This window comes from Mchenga conophoros, linkage group LG4 (assembly GCF_057382185.1).
Source record: "Mchenga conophoros isolate Kocher_MC1m ecotype Shallow Benthic linkage group LG4, M_conophoros_male_GT1.1, whole genome shotgun sequence".
Lineage (NCBI taxonomy): Eukaryota > Metazoa > Chordata > Actinopteri > Cichliformes > Cichlidae > Mchenga > Mchenga conophoros.
Window position 1 is genome coordinate 17,645,492 of NC_140529.1, and position 16,085 is coordinate 17,661,576.

At 42.3% G+C, this 16,085-nt stretch overlaps 1 protein-coding gene across 2 annotated transcripts in view; it reads right to left on the reverse strand.

The window, feature by feature from the left end:
- Positions 1–16,085, reverse strand: part of grin2aa (glutamate receptor, ionotropic, N-methyl D-aspartate 2A, a) — a 166,846-nt gene that overhangs the window by 55,997 nt on the left and 94,764 nt on the right. For both annotated transcript variants that reach the window (XM_085270751.1, XM_085270750.1), the window contains one exon: positions 512–678. In XM_085270751.1, coding sequence (XP_085126877.1) covers positions 512–678 — 167 coding nt within the window. The remainder of the gene's footprint in view (positions 1–511; positions 679–16,085) is intronic.

Sequence of the window (16,085 nt, forward strand, 5' to 3'; positions counted from 1 at the left end):
GTAGGGGGATAACTAACCCTGAGGGTGGGAGGCATTTCCTGTACTATACCCAGCAGCAGCAGTGGAGTTAACAGCCCCAGTTCATGGTGAAAGGATTAAAAACATATAGGGAAAAACAATGCAAGCACGAAGAACAGGCCACTCATCTGTGGAACCAGCTTCCAGTTGTGATTCAGGAGATTGACACGCTCTTTACTTTTAAGATCAGGCTTAAAACTATCATTTTTGCTAGAGCATATAGGGCTGGATCACGTGACCCTGAATCCTCCCTTAGTTACACTGCAATAGGTGTAGGCTGCCCCAACCTGAGCCTGGTTTGCTGGAGGTTTCTTCCTGTTAAAAGGGAGTTTTTCCTACTATCGCCAAAGCGCTTGCTCATAGGGGGTCATATGATTGCTGGGGCTTTCTCTGTTGATTAATTGTAGGGTCTATCTAACAATATGTGATTTGGCGCTGTATAAATAAAATAAAATTGAATTGAACTGAGAACACACCACAGTATTGTTCTAACCTGTTGTCCACAGTAGTTTTCAAGATGTTGATGAATTCCTGGTAGCCTGGGAACTTTGATGTGACAATGGAAAAGATGTGCCAGTCATACTCCTCCATGATGTTCAGCATGAGCAGAGCCTCCTGTTGGATGGAGGCACCAAACTGGAAGAACGTTGACTTCACATCCTAGGAACAAAGAGAAACACAGAGACACAAGATTAGCTGAATATTCATTAGACTATCTGTACTGGGGTTTTTTGTTTTGTTATTTTGGGGGGGCGGTTGCACTTTTCAGATTAGTCCACCACCTATTCGAACTTGGAATAGGTGATGCATCTCGGAAACATCAATCAGCAACAAGGCATTTAAATCTTGGCACAATATGAGTAGACAGACTCTCTCAGTTGCTCACCCACACACATACACACTCAAACATGCATACAGAGATTGAGAGTAATAAGTTTCTTGCAGAGGAAATATATGGATGAGGGCCTCAGAACAATTCAATTAAGACCAGATTGGATTGGTGCAGTACAGACCAGGCTGCAGAACTCTGTGGGCATGGTTCTGAGGAACAAGGGTTGCATTCACTCCAAGTCGCTCATATTCACTCCATTAAACCTGACTGAGAATCATTTGCCATTTAATTCAGCCAAACTCAGACATTAGCTTGGACAGCGCAGACAAGCACAATTATAGATGGACAAATTACTTCTATTCATTTATGCTGTATTTAAAATGACTCATTATAGTGGACTATTAAATGATGTGAAATTAGAGAAAGCAGCGAAGAATTAAAAAGAGTGTAGCATTGCAAAAAGTGTGGACGAGCAAATGTGTTACCTTGTCTTTGGCTGAGTATTGCACGATCTTCGTGCTTTTCTGTTACCTTGAAATGTCAGAGAGTTCACACATACCTTATCTTGACACCACTTGTTCTGTGTCACTTGGTTCTCTTATTATGATTGAGGCAGGGTTGTGTGGAGGTCTCCTCTGTCTGTGTGTGTGTTTGTAAAGCTGCAACCTGACAGCTTGGGGAAAAAAAAACAACCTAAAAACCATAAAGGCTAAGAAACAGAACAAAACACTGGGCTCACACCTCAAAATTAATAAATGCGCTGCACACGGTTACACAAACTGACACATAAAGGCACACTTTGCTAGTACACACTGCCCGCGGCCTGCTTCTACCGTAATTTATCCACAGTGTGGCTAAAGTTGAAAAAAAAAAGAAAGTGAAACAGCAACCATAATGCTCTGAGTCACTGCATATTGTAATAGGGCCGAACATTAGCCTCAATCCCATATGCTGCAACAGTCAAGTCTAATCAGTTTTGAAGAGACCTTTAGAGAGACCTAAAAAAGGTCAAAAATCATTCCAAACCCTGCACCCATAAAAAACTATATACGGATGGGCAATTTGCTGTGCCCAAAGAGGTGACTATCATTACAACATGTAATTATCATTTTAACTAAACAAACTGCCATTATTGTTATTATTACTGGGTTTATGGTGGCCTTTGGTAGTGATGATGGCTCAATCGGGTTCTACCATACTCAAGCAGAAGCTGTTGAGTAACTTCTTCAGACGCTGTACTGTTATTCCATTTCATTACTCCCAAATGCATTGTGAATGGAAAACTTATGGTGGCCCTGAGAAGTCAAACTGAACCGCAACATAAGAAAACACCAGCAAAAGAAAAATGCTGCAAAAGCACATAAAAAAAAAAGTTAATTAAAACACAAAGGAAGTAGAAAAAAAATCTGAAAAAACGTGTTTTCGGGGGAGACAATATTGTGACGGACAAGATGTGGAAGTGACAGAAAACCAAACTATTAATATAAGTACTGCACTGAGACAGGCTTAATAGAAGCAGAGGATTCATCTGTGTTGTTAGAGAGAAAAAAATGCAGGTAATGTGTGTTTTAATTGCATAATTCATATAACACTGTAAACATATGTTTGCTATTAGCCACTTGCTGTTAGCTTGTCACTTTGGCAACTCTTCCAACATGTTGTTGTCCCCCAAAAATACTTCTGTTGCGTTTTGTACGTTTTGGGGTTTTTTTCCCTTAGTTTTGGAGTGAGTTTGACCCCTCAGGGCCACCGTAAAACTCACTTAGATGCTTATGCTACTCACTAGCTTACCATAAAATTTCTCTATATTCTCAGGTTGGGACACTGATTACTGTGGCACCGCACCACTTATCTTATTCTGTATTTCAGCCATGACATGTATGAAAGGGTAATGTAAAAGTCCAAATTTCATTTTGTGCTGTTACTAGAAATCCATCACAGTCAGATCTACACTTTGTTCAACCTGATCTCGACTCACTTTGTGTTTTGCTACAATGAGTGAAAATACACAGCTGTGGAAAGTACTCACACACTACTGTACACTTTTCTGGCTCAGATATACACTACACAGCCATATTCATATTCATATATTCACCATTATAATATTTATTTTAACAAATAGCATCCACCTGTAGGCTCTGATCACACTTTCCCAAGAATAAGTATACTACATTTGGCTTCATTTAATAATATTTAAAAGGGTCAAGTAGTCAGACACTTTAACTACAATGACTGATAAGCTGCAGCAGGTTTAGATGTAATTAGTACTCACGTTTTTTCCCCCCTATCAGGAACACGGATTGATTATGTGAGATTTTAATAACTAAATGTATGGAACTAGTCAGCTGCATCAATTAAACATATCAAATACTTTCTATTCCTATAAGCCTCTCTTCTATTAGGTTACAGGGTATTGGCGTATCACCAATTTCCTGCAGGTAAAGTTGCATTTCTCTACAGGGTAGGTTTTGTACAATATATTGAAAACGCATTGTGAGAATAAAAAGAGACACCAGCAGAAAGCACTGGATGGCTTTTGTAACCATATCGAGCACTGCATGTAATTTCATCGCCTCTGCACAATCTATCGTTTTCTTTTCTACTGTCTTGATAGCCTCCAAATAATGCGGGAATTCACTGTTTGCATTATTTGGGTCAGTGTTGGAGAATGAGAAAACGAGTGAGACTCTTCTCCCTATATCGAGACGCTTGAGTGCTTTTTAATGGTATTGTATCTGTATGTGGGGCTGGCTCACTATACTCAGATTTGAGTGTTCTTCAGAGACCCTCTGTGCAGCTCGGCGCTCTATTGTATGTTCTAATGGGGTAGAAACTGAAGCGATGCTTGAGCATGGTGGGACAGGAGGGAGATCATGCTATAAGACTTGTCACTCCCTGTCTTCATCACGGCAGCAGCCGATGCTCCCACGCTTTCCTGCATTATACAAAAGGATGTAAACATATAAAGGCCTGGTACTGGTAGTTATGTGTTGGTGAATATGGATAAATTAGATAAGGAACAGTGTTTTTGCTTTTGTGACTTGTTTTGGCTTAGACATACAACTAGTGGAAACCATCTGTCAACATATTTGCCGGCAGTGTGTTTTTGAGCTATTGTGCCATACACTGCTAATGGTAATCATGCTGCTCTCATACTTTTTGTTCCACAGTAACTTTTGTTGAGGACAATGCATTTTTCAGCATAATAGATTTCCAGGAACTTTCTCACCCATAAAGGAGCAATTTAACTCCTTGGAAAAACATCAAATTTCAAAATGCATTTTTTTTCTAGACAGGAAAAGTATAATGATGCCAAAGGCGACATTTATGCAAAATTAATTTGGCAAAAGCTAACACTGGTTATGAATAATCTCCCAAGACCTCTGATCCACTGATATGTTGTGTATACATGCGTGTCTGCACTTTAAGAGTGTGCTTTTTTTTTTGCTTGTTTCTGCCCATCTGAAGGAATTCAAGCTTTAAGGCTTCCCAGGAGAGGAAAGTACCCAAAAATCTCCCTTTTCCCTAAAATAATTACTCCTTGCTGGTGTCAAGTGAGGCTTGTGCCTGTATTCATTCATGTAAGCCAAATCGTGTCTCTTTAATTTCCCTGAATCTCATAATAGCAGATTCAGGGAAATGATATTTTACAATCCCAGCAGAAGCCAACTGCACATAGGAACTGACTGGGTTTAGGCTGGGCTTCATATCATTTTACGAGCATAAACAGAAACAAGTGCAATGAGAACATTGCGAACCAGACTTTGGTAGTCTTAAAAATTGGTATTTTAATAAAAGAGATCTTGAAGAAAAAGAAAGTTTATGTTTAAAGCACCAATGGAGACTGCAGGCAGAAAAACTCCCACATACATGAAATCAGTCAGACACAAACAGAAAGAAAAGCTAGAGGGCAGAGAGAAGAATACACTACAGAGGGAATGGGCAGAGCAGTGGAGAGAAGGCTATTGAAGTGAATAAGCAGTGTATGACTGTTTCTAATTAGGACAGCTCACAATCCGTGACATCAGAAAACAGCCAATCATTTCCTCTCATTTCACCCTTGTCAAGTGTGACATGTCTTTGCTTTCCACTCAAACCTTGAGCTTGTGGTGTCCGCACACACAAAAACACCCGTGCGTGCACGCAAATTAACGCACAGGCTGTCACTCACAGCTCGTTCCCTTTCGCCCCTGTCTGCCACATTCCTGGTCTCCATCCTCTCTTAAATTTCGCACTCTGTTGCATGCACTCAAACACGACAACAGCGATGCACACAACAAACATGCACCTACCCCACGGGGCAGGACAGTGTGTCTATTGAGACTGAGAGGGGAGTTATAAATAGTAGTCCTCATATCCTCTACTGCTGATAGCATCTTGCACTGTCTAGTCTTATGACATACACACATACACACATACAGATACATATAACGCTCAGAAATGCACACACAGAGATAAGTGTGTATTGTGAGTTGAGATTGTGAGGCTCACCTAGACAAAAGGCCTGATAACGTAGAAAACAAGCACACCAAAATCTGCATTTATCATAAAGGGGGTGTCATACCTATCTTTATATCACATATTAACCATAGATAGCCAGCTATCTGCTGGGTTCATGGGAGGAGAAACACACTGATATGACAAAAATTCCTCAGTGGCCACTTGCTAAATATAAACAGGCACAAAAATAGCTGTCGAAAAACAAAGGAGGAAAAACTGAGCAGGCAGCGCTGACCACTGACCGCTTGAACATTCACAAACAGTATATACCATCACTTTATTAAGAACAGAGTATATCTGATTATTGCATAAATGTAAATGTAAGTCTTTTACCAGCCTGTCTGTAAACAACAGCAATAACGCCACAGGGCTATAGTAATGTCTAACTGTATGCTTTAAAAGTAATATGGAGTCCAATGTTATAGAATTTAAGCCATTTAGGAGACTGTAGTACCTGCTTAATACATCTCACCCAATTACAGATGCTTTTCCCTAACAAGATCATCAAGGTCCGTCTGTCCACCTGCTAATGGTTTTTAAATTGTTTTCTTTCTTTGATATTAAGGCATTGCCAAAGGTTAAACTTACACCCACTAGTCACTTTGTTAGTTACACCTGTTCAACTGCTTGTTAATTCAAATCTAATCAGAGAATGACAGCAACTCAAAGCATGTAGATAGACACTGATAAAACAAAGTAATAAAGTTCAAATTGAGCATCTAAATGGGGATGAAAGGTGATTTAAGTGACCGTGAACCTCGTGTGGTTGTTGATGCCAGATGGCCTGGTTTGATCTGCTGGAATTTTTACACACATCCATCTCTAGGGTTTACAGAGAACGGTCTGAAAAAGAAAAATATCCATTGAGCAGCAAGTCAATGGGTGAAAATGCTTTGTTGATGTCAGAGAAGAATGGCTAGACTGCTTCAAGTTTGTAAGAAAGCAACAGTAAATCAAATAACCACTTATTGCAACCAAGGCATGGAGAAAAATGTCGCTGAATGCACAACAAGTCGAACCTTGAAAGAGACCAGGTGCAACTCCTGTCATTTGAAACAGAAAACTGAGGGTTTAATGCACATGAGTTCACAAAAATTGGACAATTGTACCCACTAGTAATCGCTGGTTTCAGCTGGGTAATCCTCCATGTCAAAAAAGCTCAGCTCACTTGGAAATGATTTCTTGAACAGTTTGAAGTCCTCTCAAATGTCCTCTCCAGTCACCAGATCTCTCCAACAGATCACTCTTGGGATCTGGTTATGTCATGTCAATGTAAACCAAAATCTCTGAGAAATATTTCCACCACTTTGTTGAATCTGTGCCAAAAAGAATTAAATACGTTCTGAAGGCAAAAGGGGTTCAACCTGTTACTAGCAATGTGTAACTAACAAAGTGGCTGCTGAATGTACAGCCATTACAGATGATATTTTAAAAAAGTTCTTTAGTAGAATCAAAGCTGCACATAAACCTATATGAGATTCTACAAAGTAAGACTCTTCAGGGTTTCCTTATAGTCTCAAATTGAACATTGAACTTTAGAAATGTCTTTCTACACACGGCACATTGTTCTACCGAAACTGGCTAACAAATATGCAAACGTTTCTTTGGGATTTACACGATCACAGTATTTTAAAACAATAAGCAGATCTCTGAGAGGCACTCTGAATAAGAAAGTACACTTTTAAAGGCTGTTGATGTGCTGTGGTGTGAACGAGTGGGGGGAGGCATACATCCTTTGTTTGTGTTGGATAATAATTGTAGGGAAACAGTAGCCTTCAACTGCAATAGCGGCTACACACACAGACAGAGAGCAAGGCTGTATTTGACGTCACAGAGGAATATTTTTGGCTTGAATGCAGTCCGGTTTAGCAGATAACACACACACACACACACACACACACACACACACACACACACACACACACACACACACACACACACAGACATGCACACAGAGGGGAAATAGAGACCTACTGGAAGTTTAACACACAGGAACACTGCCCGTGTGCACGCGTGTATGTTTGTGTACGTGTGTATTATTGCTGTGGTTCCTCTGTCAGGACTTTTTAACAAGCAATCGAGTCCCCACGGGGAAACACTGACAAAATAACATCATCCCTCCCATCCTCTCTCTCCCTTCCTCTTTCTCTTTCCATTTGTCTCCCTGTGCTTGCCCTCTTCTCCCACTCACTCTCTTCTCTAATAAGTCCAATATCTTCCTCTCTATGTCTTCCTTTCTTTTTCGTTAGCGCTCCATCCAGAGGCCCTGTCTGTTCTCACCTCCCTCTATCCATCTTGCCCTCTCCCACTCACTCCCTATCTCTTCTAATAAAGCCAATATGCTGCTACCCTCCTCTGGGAACCAAATCTTACACCTAAGCAGAAACAGCCATCCTCAATTCTTGGAGGGTAATTTAACATTTTACCTTAAAAATCCTCTTATTAAAAATGAACAGCCGCATAAGATGTCACTGAAAAAGAAAAGCCTTGTTATTTCTGTAAACTTTTTTTTGGACCTTGCTGAGTGTCCTTAAAATAAGGCATAAAAGAAAAAGTCTGATGTGACAGATGTTTGCAAGTGGGGAGAGGAATCACGCAAAAATGTAGTAATCTGATTACAGTGGCATCTTCCCCCACCACAGCCCGGCTTGTTATTTATCTCAGCACTATTATCTCTGCTCTCACTCTGCTTTGACAGACTGTGCATTTTCACACCTGCCACACAGACAGAAAATGTGGAGATCATTATGAAAATTATCATCACTATCGAAAATTGCCAAAATCAGCAGCCATAACCATTATAATTAGTCCCGGTATTTTTGCTGTGTACCTAGTTGCCTAATTTCCGTCTTTCCCTCCATTATTTTCTTACTATTTTAGGTTTTCGTTTTCTTCTTCTCCTTCCTAGTTTTGCACCCTTCAGTTATCTTTTTCTTTTTTTAAAATAAATCCTTAGTTTCTTGGCTTACGTCTTACCTCGTTCTTTTAAATGAAAACAAACATAACACCAAAAAATTCCCACCACATGAGCTGTGGTGCTAATCACAATAAAATAGGAATTTTGAATTAGGAAGTCGCTGCACGCCCTTATTGAACACATAAGTAATATTTTGACAAGAAACCTCTTTGTAAGGATTACTTATTGAAACATGTTTTCTTTCCAAGTACTGAATAAAGTAATCCTGTGTGGAAGCACTTAGTGTGCAGTCGCCTTAAAGAGTTTTAAAGAACGGGAAGCGTTTAACACGAGAGTTTGGTACAATGCAAAGAAAATAAAAAAGAGGGAGATATAAAACTGTAACGTTTAAGAGCTGTTTATTAGGAAATTATAATGCACAAGAAAGCTGCACGCAAACACATAACTCACAAATGGCACACATTATGTGGTCGCATTACGATGTTTGTGCACGCAAGCATGCGCGTCTTGCACACCGTCTACTCAAGGTAAGGAGATAAGTCTTGTTTGTGTGTGCGTGTATCTGTGCCAGAGGGCTGTGTATCATGCTGAGTTTATTCCAAAGACACAAACAACATAATATAAACCTCAGCTCAAACAGAATGGAAGAACACCCACTACCCAGGAAAAACAAGGAAATCAAAGGCCTCAAAGGCCAGATTTACACAGGAACAAAACACCCTAGACCTACATTTATGGAGTCGTAAAACAGCCCAGAAGAAAGGCTGAGATGACTTGGGGGAGCATGAATACGTAACTGGTGTGAAATCATTTTTAGTTTAATGGCATGTTTTCAGGAACAGCATTAGGATACCTCAGATTTACCTTTAGGTATATAACAGAAAGTTTGATCTTTCAGCTGGAGTTGAAGAAATGCAAGCTCGGATAAATAGGGACAAATCAGCCAGTGCAAATTAGCATCGCCGGCTCAAAATGGATAGCCTAAGACTGTCTAAACCAATACCTAAAAATTTGGATTAGGATGTTTTTTACCCACAGTTCATTGGTAGCTGAATCCAATTGCATCTCTTCCAACACTTGTTTTAATGTGTGCAGATATTTTTTTTACATTCAAGTGAGGCAAGTCATAAAGAGCATAGTCGTGCAGCTGTTAAATGGAACTGATCACATTCTGTATACTGTAACTTATATTTGGTGGTAAATCTCACAGATTAAATCTCGTGTTTTTTGCTTTCTGGTTGAGGGTTTTATGAAAGCAGCCACCTCCAGGGCTGAGAAATGAAGAAAATGTGCCCCAAACAGCAATTTCTTGCACAGCCACTTGGGACTGACTCCAAAAATATGTCACTCCTCACAGATTCATATACTGAAATGATCAAAATTAGAGCAGAAATTTAAAAACGTTCATTCATAACAACTGTGTTATAAAAATTATTCACATTTTTAAGTTCTATAAAGGCTTAGTTGCTGAAGTTTTGGTACTTTGGACATACTTTAATCTATACTATTGTTTTCAGGATACTTGAATTTCAAACTCATTACTACTTTCAATACCACATTAGATTAGAACGGTCCAAAAAGTAATATTTATGACAACATAATTTTAGGTTCTCTAATGTAGTGCAAAAAAGCTAAAAACCAAAAAAGCCAATAATATTTTTATGCTGGCTGGGGTCATTCTGTGCTTCTCCATCTGATTTTCATTGATTCCATCAGATGGAATTGTTTTTTCAGTCTGCCACTGTTTCTGTTTAGTTAATGCTAGCATTTTCTCTGCTTAAATCTGGGATTTTAAGAGAATCATAACACATTTTAGACACAAATATTTGCGTTATTCTGTTAAAGTGATAATGTAGTGACAATATTTGCCGCCTAGCAACATTAACATTATCGTTTCATCATTAGCCTTAGCCACTAGCCACTATCCAAATAACTTAAAAGATGGCTAATGAGACTATTGGGTACTTGCTAATAATTAAATGACTATCTATATGGGATTGTTATTTGTGTTGTTAGAAAAAAACACACACATTCTGAAAGCATCTGCTGTAATCTGATGTGCATCTTGCTAGATATTGTAACTACACACTAGAGACACAGTGTGTAGCTACAACAGCGACACAGGTATAAATGGTGCTTAAAAGAAAATTAATGTGTGAAAAATTGATCTACACAAAATCGCCATCATCATCATTAGATTAGATTAGATTAGATAGAACTTTATTAATCCCTCGGGTGGGTTCCTCTGGGAAATTCGATTTCCAAAAAAGCACAGCACCGACAGAAGTTACAGAGTTACAGAATATTATATATATATATAAATATATATATATATATATATATAGCTGGATAGCGTAGTGGTTAAACTACACGCCTTTGGAACAGAGGATCGCAAGTTTGATTCCTGCCTGGGGCGTCTGTATCCAGTAAGGGTCCTAAGGCTAGACCCCCTATGCTAAGCAAGCCTACCGCAGACATGAGCGAGACAGATAAATATGAAGGCATGCCGGCTCGGACGTCGCCCGGATCAACAAGGTCCGCGTCAGGTGTTGAGGAACCAGGGCACCCTGACGAAAAGTGGGCTACTGGAACAAGAAGGCATCGGTGGGCAAGGGACGAAAACAGGGCGTTGTTGGAATGCTACTACGCAAGCAACCCCGGCGGAAGGGGCTACATGAATAGGATGAGGGACCTATGGATTCTTCGCTACCCAACATCCACAATGACGGCGAAACAACTAGTAGCTCAGTGTTCCAACATTCGAAAGAAGGGACTGCTCTCACAGCTAGAGATTGACGAGGTACAACACAAATGCTACGGCAAGGAGGAGTCAGGACGCCAGGTCAGGGGAGATATCATCACCCCCACCCGAGATTGGGTACATAGCCCCAAGTGCGATAGGAGAAGGATCGTTGAGTGCGAGAGGAACTGACCTGAAAAATAGGATCATGGCCAAGCTTGAAACCTGGATCCCCCGTAGCCGGTTACCAAGATTACGTGAAGTACCCTCAGAAGGTCTGCTAGATGATGTTAATGCAGCACTACGGGCAATACCTACAACCACGATTACCGACACTAACAAGCTGATCTACAATACGGCAGCAGTGATCAGTGAGATGCTTGGCTACAAGTTGAACAGCCACAAGGGGCAGTACCCTCCATGGAGAAGGACGCTAGAGGGCAAGATCAAAGTAGCACGGAGGGAGGTTAGCCAACTAACAGAGTTGCAGAAAGGTGCGACAAATAAGGTGCCTAAGAAATACAGCAAGCTGTCCATACCTGAGGCCTTGGAAACTGCCAAGCAAAGACTCACAGCCTTGGCCAGCCGCTTGAGGAGGTACGCCAGAGAGATAGAAGGCAGGAGAATAAACCAGCTGTTCTCCACAGAACCAGCAAAGGTGTACTCTCAGTGGCAAGGGAACAATAAGAGAACAGCACCACCAAGGTTGGAGACGGAGCAATACTGGAAGAGCATATGGGAGAAGGATGCAACCCATAACGGCAATGCTCAGTGGCTAGTGGATCTGAGGGCAGACCACAGCGACCTCCCTGAACAGGGTCCAGTAACCATCACAGTGGCAGATATCCAAGAAAGGGTCTCCAGTATGAAGAGTTGGACAGCACCAGGGCCCGACATGGTTCACGCCTACTGGCTGAAGAAGCTGACTGCACTCCACGAGCGTCTGGCAGCACAAATGAACCAGCTGCTAGTTAACGAGAGACACCCGGAATGGCTAACTGAAGGCCGGACGGTCCTGATCCCCAAGGACCCCAAGAAGGGACCGGTCCCCTCCAACTACCGACCAATAACCTGCCTCAGTACTACATGGAAGCTCCTGTCAGGCATCATATCGGCTAAGATGAACAGGCACATGGGTCAATACATGAGCGGGACACAGAAAGGAATTGGCAAGAATACCAGAGGTGCAAAACACCAGCTACTGGTAGACAGAACAATCAGCCGAGACTGCAAGACCAGACTGACCAACCTGTGCACTGCCTGGATTGATTACAAGAAGGCCTATGACTCAATGCCCCACAGCTGGATACTGGAATGCCTAGAATTGTACAAGATCAATGGGACCCTAAGAGCCTTCATCAGGAACTCAATGGGGATGTGGCGTACAACACTAGAGGCCAACTCCAAGCCCATAGCACAAGTTACCATCAAGTGCGGGATCTACCAAGGAGATGCTCTGTCCCCACTGCTGTTCTGCATAGGCCTGAACCCCCTCAGTGAGATCATTAACAAGACTGGCTACGGATACCGACTACGGAACGGAGCAGTTGTCAGCCACCTCCTGTACATGGATGACATCAAGCTGTATGCCAAGAGTGAACGAGACATCGATTCACTGATCCACACTACCAGGCTATACAGCAATGACATTGGAATGTCGTTCGGACTGGAGAAGTGTAGTCGGATGGTAACAAAGAGAGGGAAGGTAGTCAGAACTGAGGGGATTGAACTACCAGAAGGCAACATTGCAGACATAGAGGACAGTTACAAGTACCTGGGGATCCCGCAGGCAAATGGGAACCATGAAGAGGCCGCTAGAAAGGCTGCAACCACCAAGTACCTGCAGAGGGTCAGGCAAGTCCTGAGGAGTCAGCTGAATGGTAAGAACAAGATCCGGGCCATCAACACGTACGCCCTGCCCGTGATCAGGTACCCTGCTGGGGTAATAGGCTGGCCAAAGGAGGAGATAGAAGCCACTGACATAAAGACAAGAAAGCTCCTGACCATGCATGGAGGGTTTCACCCCAAGTCCAGCACCCTGAGGCTGTACGCTAAGCGGAAGGAAGGGGGCCGGGGACTAGTGAGTGTCAGCACCACAGTCCAGGTTGAGACAACGAACATCCAAGAATACATTGGGAAGATGGCCCCAACTGACCGAGTGCTCAGTGAATACCTCAGGCAGCAGAAACCCAAGAAAGAGGAGGGAGACGAGGAACCATCATGGAAGGACAGGCCCCTGCACGGTATGTACCACCGGCAGATAGAGGAGGTGGCTGATATCCAGAAATCCTACCAGTGGCTGGACAAAGCTGGACTGAAAGACAGCACAGAGGCACTAATCATGGCAGCACAAGAACAAGCTCTGAGTACAAGATCCATAGAGGCTGGGGTCTATCACACCAGGCAAGACCCCAGGTGCAGGCTGTGTAAAGATGCCCCAGAGACAATCCAGCACATAACAGCAGGGTGCAAGATGCTAGCAGGCAAGGCATACATGGAACGCCATAACCAAGTGGCCGGCATAGTGTACAGGAACATCTGTGCCGAGTATAACCTGGAAGTCCCGAGGTCAAAATGGGAGATGCCCCCAAGGGTGGTGGAGAATGACCGAGCTAAGATCCTGTGGGACTTCCAGATACAGACGGACAAAATGGTGGTGGCTAACCAACCGGACATAGTGGTGGTAGACAAACAGAAGAAGACGGCCGTAGTGATCGATGTAGCGGTTCCGAATGACAGCAATATCAGGAAGAAGGAACACGAGAAGCTCGAGAAATACCAAGGGCTCAGAGAAGAGCTCGAGAGGATGTGGAGGGTGAAGGTAACGGTGGTCCCCGTGGTAATCGGAGCACTAGGTGCGGTGACTCCCAAGCTAGGCGAGTGGCTCCAGCAGATCCCGGGAATAACATCGGAGATCTCTGTCCAGAAGAGCGCAGTCCTGGGAACAGCTAAGATACTGCGCAGGACCCTCAAGCTCCCAGGCCTCTGGTAGAGGACCCGAGCTTGAAGGATAAACCGCCCGCAGGGGCGTGCTGGGTGTTTTTTTATATATATATAATACACACACACACACACATATATATATATAAATACAGAGACAATATAAATAAAATATACGAAGGGGATAAATAGAATAAATAGGAATAAAAATAAAAATACAAGTGAATTGCACATTTCAAGTATTGAGTCTATTGCACTGTTGACTATTTACAAAAGTATTGCACAAAAGGTATTGCACAGTGAGGTGAAGAGGCACTACAGCTTAGTTGTTCCCCCCTCCTTTGTCCTCCTGTCTCCCCTCCCTCTCCCCTCCAGGGAGGAGTTAAACAGTCTGATGGCGTGTGGGACAAAGGAGTTTTTAAGTCTGTTAGTTCTTGTCTTTGGGAGAAGCAACCTGTCACTGAACAGACTCTTCTGGTTGTTAATGGCCGTGTGCAGAGGATGTCTGGCATTGTCCATAATGTCCATCAGTTTCTTTAATGTCCTTTTCTCTGCCACTGTCACCAGAGTGTCCAGCTTCATGCCGACCACAGAGCTAGCCCTCCTGATCAGTTTCTCCAGCCTGGATGAGTCCTTCTTTGCTGTGCTGCTCCCCCAGCACACCACAGCATAGAAAAGTACTCCAGCAACCACCGACTGGTAAAACATCCTCAGGAGCTTCCTGCAGATGTTAAAAGACCTCAGCCTCCTGAGGAAGTACAGTCGGCTTTGGGCTTTTTTATACAGGTGCTCTGTGTTGCATGACCAGTCTAGTTTATTGTCCACCCACAGCCCGAGGTACTTGTACTTGTTGACCACCCCCACCTCCTCCCCCTCTATCTGAACCGGCAGTGGACCTGCTCTAGACCTCCCGAAGTCATCATCATTTATAAAAGATTTTCTCACACTTTAATCACAAAACCTATATGCTAAAACATAAGATAGTGAAAAAGAGCATGCCTCATCCCCCATCACATAACCTCCTCCTACTCTGACATACAACTATATGGAGGCAAATCAATACCGCATAATGTGCTGATAGTTTCCCCCACAGAGATGCATCAGTCAGCTGCCATGGTCACTGCTAACTATGCTGGCAGTATCAGTGATTCATCACCGCTGCCACCGACAGCTACTGACACCAAGAGACCTACTTTGAAGAGGATGACACAGAGCAGGGAGGGCAGGAAGAATGGATGGAATGAGTGGCAGAAAGACAGATGAGGGGAAGGCAGCAACAATGGCAGAGAGCAAGAGGGGGAAAAAAGAGAAAACAAGCAGAAAAATTAAAAGGTGATGATGAAGTAAGAAAGATAATGGGATGAAGCAGGGAGACAAATATATAGACATAGTTCTATATACAGTGTTGAAGGTGGTACAGTGACAGTTAGGCATTGAATGTTTTTCTCTGTTATTTCTTCCGAGTGAGATGAAATATCTACATCAGTCACTTGTATGTGTTCTAATGACACAGCGGTGTTTGATCTAATGAAAGGAAGCAGCAGGAACAGCTACTATCAGATCTAAAATATAGTAATCAACAAGTTTTCTAGACCATATACCAAGAGAAATAGAGATGATAATTTGTTATGACAGCCATTAAAGTTATATTGCTCCCCTCATCCCAATACAAAAAAAAAGAGCTTTTTCAGAAATGTTGATCATCGTCCTTAATCACATCCTGTCATTGACCAGCCAGGAAAAACTTGGTTTGCAATGAAGGAAATGTTTCTCTTTCATCTTTCACAGGAGCACTGTTCAACTCCTCTTCCACCCACACATTTGTCTTTAAAGTAGAGATATGTTTTTTCTTATTTTCTCTCACATATACATATGGATCCATATCGTGCATGTGACCGAAGTTTTGAATAATGAGCTCGTGGCTATGTTTGATGTCACAGAGAGAAGAGCACTTTAATATGGTTTCCATCAATATGATCTCAGGTAGGACCCAACGCTACTCTGAGCAGCACAATACACAGTAAATGCAGCTTCCTGTCCCACAAATAACACCAAATGGATTTTAACTAGTTTTGGTGAAGAAAACGGGCAACGTAGCTAAGATGTTCTTTATCATTCTATCTACTGTTGCAAGCCAT